The sequence below is a fragment of the Carcharodon carcharias genome, chromosome 2 (assembly GCF_017639515.1).
Source record: "Carcharodon carcharias isolate sCarCar2 chromosome 2, sCarCar2.pri, whole genome shotgun sequence".
In the NCBI taxonomy this organism is placed as follows: Eukaryota; Metazoa; Chordata; class Chondrichthyes; order Lamniformes; family Lamnidae; genus Carcharodon; species Carcharodon carcharias.
Genome location: NC_054468.1, coordinates 40753147 through 40762528, shown reverse-complemented (window position 1 = coordinate 40762528; position 9382 = coordinate 40753147). Strand labels below are relative to the sequence as shown.

At 42.4% G+C, this 9382-nt stretch overlaps 1 protein-coding gene across 2 annotated transcripts; it reads right to left on the bottom strand.

The window, feature by feature from the left end:
• Positions 1-531: 531 nt before the first annotated feature.
• LOC121275237 (heat shock protein beta-7-like) lies at positions 532-5228 on the bottom strand. 2 transcript variants are annotated; one of them, XM_041182665.1, is made up of 3 exons: positions 4916-5228; positions 2830-2903; positions 532-894 (listed from the first exon to the last, which is right to left on the bottom strand). In XM_041182665.1, the coding sequence occupies exons 1-3, from the start codon at positions 5106-5108 to the stop codon at positions 709-711; spliced, it is 453 nt and encodes a 150-aa protein (XP_041038599.1). In that variant the 5' UTR covers positions 5109-5228; the 3' UTR covers positions 532-708. The 2 variants fall into 2 exon arrangements, with proteins under 2 accessions (XP_041038599.1, XP_041038595.1); XM_041182661.1 differs by having other exon boundaries at positions 2758-2903; positions 4916-5218.
• Positions 5229-9382: the final 4154 nt, after the last annotated feature.

Genomic DNA, 9382 nt, shown 5'->3' with positions numbered 1-9382 from the left:
GTTTTTCTCACCTCAATCCATAAATACAAATCACAAGCAATATTGATTCAAGGCAAGGACTTTATCCCATTACTATCAGGCTACTGAATGATGAAAACAAAAACAAAAATACCTGGAAAAACTCAGCAGGTCTGGCAGCATCTGCGGAGAGGAACACAGTTAACGTTTCGAGTCCGAACTAAGTTACTTAGTTCTGTTGAAGGGTCATTCAGACTCGAAACGTTAACTGTGTTCCTCTCCTCAGATGCTGCCAGACCTGCTGAGTTTTTGGATTTCCAGCATCCGCAGTTTTTTGCTTTTATCTTACTGAATGATGAATTTCTGAGTTTGACTTTGACCATTTTTGGCTACATTGATTTTAGATATGTTAAAAACAAACCTACAATAAGACAGAATTGAAATGAAATTGTGGAGTTTAACTTTTCTTTGATTTTAAATGTAATCTGTAAAAGGCAAAACTAGTACATGCCTTTCAGTGAAAAAATAAATTATTTTGTGACTTTTTGAAAAATTATAATATTCAAAGCGCAATTAGCTTTTAGAATCTAATATTTTCTTCCACACAAATATACATGCCTCTGTGTGTTGGATTGTGTGCAAACCTAGGAGCATTCCAAATACTTTTGAAATAAAACCTGCTAGAAACATGCATCATTGTTTTAACTAATGTTGCTGAGACAGCATAGGCAAATAGGCTGCTCCAGACACCTACAGCTTAACTTCACTCCTATAAACTGACTGTGGTGATTCTGCTTGTTTCAGTGGGCTCCTCCTAACATTGATGATCAGAATGCCGACATCTGTCAGTGAACAGCACACAGACATAGCGTCCATATCTTCAGGAAGCTGACACTTATGAGTGAAGGTATTTATGATTGTTCCATCTTCAGCAACCTAAAAATCAATGAAAGCAAAATTTAGTCAGCTTGTGAAGTCATGGCCCACAAATCATTCTTCCAAAAAAACAAACATGCTTCATTTAACAAGAGATAATTTTGCATAAAAATCATTAACATACATTCAGGAGCTTTACAGTTTCTAGTATAATCTTATAAGCTACATGAGCTGTAATGGTATTTCTTGGTTCAATAAAAGAGTGTTTCCTGGATTAGAGTGTGAAATGAATGTTGAACTGATTGGATTTTTAAACATAGACCAATGGAAGAGTTGGCACTCTAGTTGTGTCAAGCTTTGTTATCCTGTGCTTATAAATTTGTAAAGATAAATTTAAATGAAATGTTTGTTGTCAAAGTCCGTTTTACTTCATCCAGCCTTGTGTTGCAAGTATAGTGTCGCTTGAACATTCACTTGCAACAGTTGATATAGGGATATAGGTAGGTTAACTGAGTGGACAAAAGATTGGCAGATGGAGCAAAATGTGGGAAAATGTGAGGTTGTCCACTTTGGCAGGAAGAAAAGATAAACAGACTGTTATTTAAATGTAGAGAGACTGCAGAATGCTGCAGTTCAGAGGGATCTGGGTTTCCTTGTATATGAATCACAAAAGGTTAGCATGTAGGTACAGCAAGTAATTAGGAAGGCAAGTGGAATGTTGGCCTTTATTGTAAGTGGGATATCGTATAAAAGTAAGGAAGTCTTGCTATTACTGTAGAGGGCAATGGTGAGCCAGCATATTGAGTACTGAGTACAGTTCTGGCCTCCCTTACTTAAGGTGGGATATAATTGCCTTGGAAGCAGATCAGAGAAAGTTCATTAGGCTGATTCTTGTGATGAGGGGGTTGTCTATGAGAAAAGGTTGAGCAAGTTGGCTCTATGCTCATTGGAGTTTAGAAGAATGAGAGGTGATCTCATTGAAACATAAAAGATTCTGACGGGGTTTGGTAGATGCTAAGAGGATGTTTCTTCTTGTAGGGGAATCTAGAACTAGAGGGCTCAGGTTAAAAATAAGGGGTCTCCCCTTTAAGACGGAGGTGAGGAAGAATTTCTTCTCTTAGACAGTCATTAGTCTTTGGAATTCTCTTCCACAGACAACAATGAAGATTGGGTCATTGGATATATTCAAGGCTGAGTTAGAGGTTTGAGATCAACGAGGGAGTCAAGGATTGTGGGGGACAGGCAGGAAAGTGGAATTAAGGCCAAAATCAGATCAGCCATGATCTGATTGAATGGCGGAGCAGGCTCGATGGACCAAATGGCCTACTCCTGCTCCTATTTCTTATGATCTTAGGGTGATATCTCATCAGCTGTGAATCTCAACAGATTACAACATAACCCTCAAGACAACAGAATGTTACATTTGAATGGAGGGAATCAAAGCCTGATTTACCACCAATGCTGTTTTAATTGTTCCTCCACTTTTTACAAGGTATCCCGTGTTTCTGCACTATAAATTTAATTTCTTGTTTCTTACGTTCTTTACGTTCTTTCAGTGATCCATGCAAAGGAAAGGATCTTCCACTTCACTAATTCCACCTTCTAATTCACATTATGTGGTATATGCATTGTTACCCTGCAGATTGTATTGATGCTAGTTTCATCCTTCAATGCACTGAATCATTTATCTACCTTAAAATCTATGAAAGCCCTACATCTAAAAAGAATAATGTTTTCTCATGTTGTGAAAATTGTGACTGGTTGATAGTGATGTAATGACTTACAATTAGCAGTAAATAAAGGCATTGCTGAAAATTAGTATTTGTAAATAAAAATGTCTCTCTTTCTCAAATGAACTAGTAATTTTTAAGGTTTTACTTTTATTATTTTATATATGACCAGACAAGGTATAATCATCTGGACCTTTTCTGCTTTGATGACTATGTTGGAATTGTATATTGTAACAATAACTTCTTCTGGGTTAAACTGACTGACATCGGCTGTGACTTGATAAGTATCCCCAATGGTTCTAACATTTCCAAGGCTTCCTGGACGGCCAGATACTGGACCTGTAAAAAAACACATAGTGAAACAAAAACCTAAAAATCCTGGAAATACTTAGCAGGCTGGCAGTATCTGTGGAGAGAGAAAAACAGAGTTAACAGGCTGAATTTTCTCAGCCTCCTTACTAACTTCTGGGAGCTTGTGCCAAAATTGGGAGAGTTGTCCCATAGACTAGTTAAGCAACAGCCTGGCATAGTCATACTCTCAAAATCATACCTTACAACCAATGTCCCAGACACCACCATCACCATCCCTGGGTATGTACTGTTCCACCGGCAGGACAGTTCCAGCAGATGTGGCGGTACAGTGGTATACAGTCAAGAGAGAGTTGCCCTGAGAGTCGCCAACATTGATTCCAGACCCCACGAAGTCTCATGGCATCAAGTTAAACATGGACAAGAAAACTTCATGCTGACTACCAACTACCTCCATCCTGCACTCCCTCTCAGCTGATGAATCAATACTCCTTCATGTCGAACACCACTTGGAGGAAGCACTGCGGGTAGCAAAAGTACATAATGTACTCTGGGTGGGGATCTTCAATGTCCATCACCAAGAGTGGCTCAGTAGCACTGCCACTGACCAAGCTAGCTGACTCCTGAAGGATATACCAGCCAAGCTGGGCCAATGGTGGGTGGTGAGGTAACCAACAAGAAGTAAAAATCTACTAGGCCTTGTCTTCACCATTCTGCCTATTAATGAAGAGGAGTTTGCAGGGTCAACAGGGCTGTTGTCATTTCCAGTGCCTAAGTCAATGCCAGGTAGTCCATCCAGTTTTATTCCTTTTTGACTTTTCTGTAGCAGTTTTAGTACAACTGAGTGGCTTGCTAGGCCATTTCAGAGGGCAATTAAGAGTCAACCAATTGCTGTTGGTTTGGAGTCACATGTAGGCCAGACCAGACCAGGTAAAGATAACAGATTTCCTTCCCTAAAGAGCATTAGTGAACCAGATGGGTTTTTATGACTATCATAGCACCATTAATGGGGCCAACCTTCAATTCCAATTTTTAAAAAAATTAACTGATTGAATTTAAATTCCACCAGCCGTCGTAATGAGATTTGAACCTGTGTCCCTAGGGCATTAGTTTGGACCTGGGCCTCTGGATTGCTAGTCCAGTGAAATTATCGCAATGCCACCATCTCCCCCCATTAGAGGAGTGTAGGATATCTCTGAGAATTGTGCAATTGAGGAGATTACAGAGATGGAGAAGGGTAAGGCTGTCATGGGATCAGAAAACAAGGATGAGAATTTTAAAAGTCAGGACCTTGTTTGACAGGAAGCCAATGAATGTCAGAAAACACGGGGGTGATGGGTGAATGGTATCTGATGCAAGCTAGGACATGGGCAATAGAGTTTTAGACGACATCAAGGTTACTGAGGGTAGAACATGGGAAGCTGGCCTGAGTGCATTTGGGTAGTCAAGTCTAGAGGATCACAAAGGCATGATGGGGATTTCAGCATTCTTAATTAGAATGTATTTCTGTGAAATAAACTCGAGTAGCCTTTGACCTTTTCAGAATCATAGGTAGAGTAAATGACTCCCTGGCAATACAAAATCCCTCAACAAATCTCATTAATTTCTATGCATAATGCCTCTGATACAATTTGCTATTCATTATTTTGATTTTACATATATCTGAGACAGTGAAAATGTCAACTTCTGAGTAGATATAAGCACTAAAGTAATTACTTGCTACAATAAGCCATTCGTCCTAATCATGATTAGAAAAATTCATACAAAAATCACTTGGCAAGCTGTGCAATTTAAACAAACCTTTTTGCCAAATGGTAAAAATTGATATTTAACATATACTTTCTCATTACACATATATAATATTGATAGGTATGTTAAAGCATTGACTTAGAATTTATTTTAAATTAATATAAGAGTCATTAAGAATATACTATATTTTAATTAATTTGTATTACAAAAGCAAAGGCTATCATTGATCTGGAAAATTTATATTAATTCTGAAGTCAAAAATCAAAGGAAGTTAGAAACAATAAAATCAAAACCTGTGTATCCAAAGGATTCATTTCTTGGTCTCACAAAGTGCCCATTCCTGAAGGACGATTTTTCCACTTCATCTTCAAATAAATTCCGTGCTGCATCTATGTATTGGTCAAAGCAGGGATCACCTGAGGATCGTCGACTATAGTTGCTGTAATGCTCAGATCTGAAAGTTGAGGAAGAACTAAGGGATGACATTATGTTTGTAGCACTGCATGGGAAACAGTCTGGGTATGGCCAATTACTGGGGATAATAACAACAAATTGCACATATATTGGCTAGAAGTCAAATGATCCTTTATATTCTGAAGGAATTTCTCAACACCCAGTAATAATTCTTCAATTGTTTCCATATGTAGGGGCTATTAATAGTATCCAATACAAATAAGCAGAAGGTTTTCAAGTCACTTAAGTCATGACAACGAAAAAGGAATGGTGTTCATGGAATGCAAGATAGTAAAGCTTTCTCTGCTATCAACAAAATGCCACTGAAATGATACAGTCCATAAGCATTTCTATATAGGAACCACAATCACTATCTTTTTTTTTATAGTCAACAATTTAAGAGGGAAATATTTACAATTATAATTTATGCACTTTTGTGATACAAAAAACTTTTGGGAGTTTGGGAGCTCAGAATGTTGAAAAGAGTTGAATATAACGGCTCCTAAGTGTATCATAAATACTGAAGCTGAAATATGTGGTTGTAATAGAAACGGTGTCAATGTGAATAGTAACATCAATTCTGAGGTTCTGAGAAAGCATATGATATTTAATAGTTAGGGGGAACAAAGTAACTGAGTAACTTGCAAAGGATAAAACATTATAATAGTGGATTGTGAGCACTTGTTAATTTTTAGTTTTGGTTTTGAAAATGCTTTTTTCCCTAAATTTTCACAAAATAAAACTGAATGGAAGGAAATAACATACTGAGATCTCAAATCAAATTGAAGTATTATGAATTTGCAAATAATTACCTTGGTTTTCCTACATGAAGCATTTAGTGGATGGAAATAATGATTCACCTTTACCATGCCATTTTGGCAGGGCTCTTGCTGCACACCATTAAATGTGTATTTTATCTCATTAACTCAGCCATACCAGAACCCTATACTATAAATGTACTATAGTAAGCAACAACTGAGTTTCTTTAAATGTAATATCCATCCGCTTGGTATAACGCTGTTGACTTATTGCAATTCCTAAAGTAATACTAATTTATTGAAATATTTATTTAATAAGTGTACAGGAAATAATTTGATTTCACTTGCAGATGTCCCATGCTCATGTTGAGCATGTTAAGGGGCAGAATTTTTTGCTGAGTGGCGGGCATGTGCCCAAGCTGCTCGAGCGTAAGCTGACGCTCAATAACGTCAAGCAAGCGTCCTAACATCATCGCGCACTCACGTGATATTTCACTCGGTGAGCACGTGCAGGAGTCGGAGCCGTACCCACCATTAATTAAGAGGCCAGTTAAGATCCTTGACAACACAATTGACAGCGATTTAACATTGCCCGTGTGATTTTTCGATCATCGCATGGGCAAAACAGGCAGGTGGGCAGCCCACAATTTGCAAAACCTCATCTACCAGTGGGATAAGAAGGGTCAGCAGCCATTGTCATTGTGAGTAGTGAGGTGTATTGGAGATAACTTGCTGCTGGTGGCTTATTGAGACTTGGCAGCTTATTCTCTGTTTAGAGCTTCATTCTCAGCATTTCCAGGCTTCATTTCAGGAGTCATTGGTGTCTTCCAGGCCCCCTGAGGATTCGAACCATGTGGACCCTTTCAGGTATCAGACAGCCTTCCCTTAAGGGGATTGTGGTCTCTGCTGGAGGCACCTCTTCTAAGGAGGTGGAGAGGGGCAGAAGGGAGAGGAGGCCACGTGTCCCAAAACAGCTTCCAGGAGAGGGACCTGTGGGAGGAGAGGCGCATGACCAGCCGGAAGTCCAAGGTGGAAGGGGCTGCAGAAGACACCACTATTCTGCTGCCAGGGTTTATAGGTGGCGATGCAGCTACCTCAATATGTCCGAGGTGTAATGCCAAAGGAGGCTCTGCCTCTCAAGGGAGAGCATGACCTCCATTTGTCAAATGATCAGGCCTGAGATCAGCTCCAACTATGTGGGTGGATACCCCATGCCAGTGGCTCTGAAGGTCACAGTGGCCCTCAACTTCTATGCCTCCAGCTCTTTCCAGGGCTCAGTGGGGGATCTGTTTGGAGTATCCCAATCAGCTGTCCACAGTTCTGAAAAGCTGTTGACAGAAGATCTGTTCAGACAGGTATTGACTTTCCTTCATTTCCATACAGACGAGGCCAGCCAGGCTAAGCGAGCCAGAGGCTTTGCAGCGATTGCTGGGTTTCCCCATGTCCAGGGTGCTATCGACTGCACACATGTGGCCATCAAGGCACCAGCGGGTCAGCCAGGTGCCTTCGTCAACAGGAAGGGATTCCACTCCATGAATACGCGGATAGTGTGTGACCACAAGATGCTGATTCTGTAAGTCTGTGCAAGGTACCCTGGCGGCTCCCATGACGCCTACAACCTCAGACACTCCCAGGTGCAGAGGCTCTTCAGTGCTCCAGCCTGACTGGATCAATGGCTTCTGGGCAACAAAAGGCTATCCCTTGAAAAGGTGGCTCATGATGCCTCTCCCACCCAAGAATAGAGGCAGAGCAGCAGTACAACAGGAACCACGCCTCCTCAAAGGCTGTGATAGAGAGAACCATAGGTCTTCTCAAGATGCGCTTCTGATGTCTGGACCATTCAGGGGGCGTGTTCCAATACCCTGCAGAGCAGGTGTCACTGATAGTGGTTGCATGCAATGCTCTCCACAATCTGGCTCCAGCAATGGAGGACCCACTGGAGGAAGGGAATCTTGATGCAGCTGCACAGGCCACAGGGGATGAATCCAGTAGTGAATCAGAAGATGAACATGGTGAGGAGAATGCTGAGGGCGTGGAGCCAAACCTCAGTAAACTCCAGGGAGGCAGGGACACCAAGGATGCCTTGACCCAAAGCTCTTTCACCTAGGCTACGAAATTAAACTACCGCCTCATGCCAGGACTGCCGCCTTCGTCCTGAGTCGCAGAAATGACTCTTTCCCTGGCCCCCCAGATACACTCAGTGCCTGCGCAATAAAGTTTCGAGCACCCACATCCAGCATTACATATTGGCATACCTTGCACCTACAAAATAAATGAAGCGTACTCAGGCCAATAACACAAAGCAAATGTAATTTTATGTTGGAACTCACATAGTTTTGAACGAAAAAAAAGTGTTCGTAGTCACATTTTAAAAAAAGAAAAACAAATTAGGGGAACAAAAGATGACCCATGACCAGTTCATCTTGTGCTTAGGCTGCTTTAAACTTACATTTACGGGTGCTACGTCTAGGTGCTCCCCACTTGCTGGCACCAGTAATGGTGACTCTGACTTTGCTGACTCTGGTGTCCTGTTGGCCTCGATGACCTTGGCGGTCATTGTCTGGCCAGTGGAGCCCGTGCTGGCTCTGCCTGGAAAGGAGTGGTCAGTGCCACGGCTGGCTTCTCCCCAGTCGCCGCAGCCTTATCAGATGCTACAGTCACTGGCAGAGGGGCAGAGGAGCTGCTGCCCTCATCCAGAGTGCCCTGAGAGGAGACCACAGAGACAACAGGCAGCTCGTATGCCAACATCAGGTCGCTCTGGATCTCCCTGCTCACCATTAATCGACGGGCACCTAGCCGGGATACTGGGTCCCCCATCCATCTCACACTTGGACACTGATCAGCTGAGGTCAGTGCCTGTGTGAGGGTTTACAGGTCCGAACGCAACCCTATGTACCCCTGCTTCGGTTCCTGGAGCAGCCTCTCCATGAGAGTTGCCACTCTCTTCTCAGAGGAGGCATTGCACTCAGCAGGGACTCCTACACAACAGAGACTGTGGCACGCATTCCCTCTTGGATCTCTGCCAGATCCTCCCGCACACCCCTCTGGATGCCCAGCATCTGCTGCCTAATGGATGACTCCAGAGGCTCATCTTCAGCCTTCAACTGAGCTTCATCCTGGTCTTCAGTCCTCCGACTGGGGCACACTCTGTCTCTGCCTGCACCTCAAGTGAATGTAAAGTGCCCTCACCAATGTGCACCAAGATGCTAGCTGCCAAACTAATGCCCACCACGGTGCTGGTACCTGCTTCAGAGAGCAGGTGTGACACAGGTGCTTGGGGAGCTTGGTAGTCCTCCAGTGTCAGGGGTGGCCCTTCAGGGTCTGGAGATCGAACGCCTGCTGGGAAATCTAAAAGGGGGAAGAAGGACATGTCATTAGTTAAAGTCATCACACTGTCACTGTGTATGCCAGGCACCCTGATGGGACAATGGAGATCTGCATCATGGTGCCCTCATCTGTCAATGATCAATGAGGACTCCAGGTTCAAGGCTCTCATCAATAAAGAAACTACACTAGAATGGTTGCACAAGCTGAAATTCTCACCTCAGT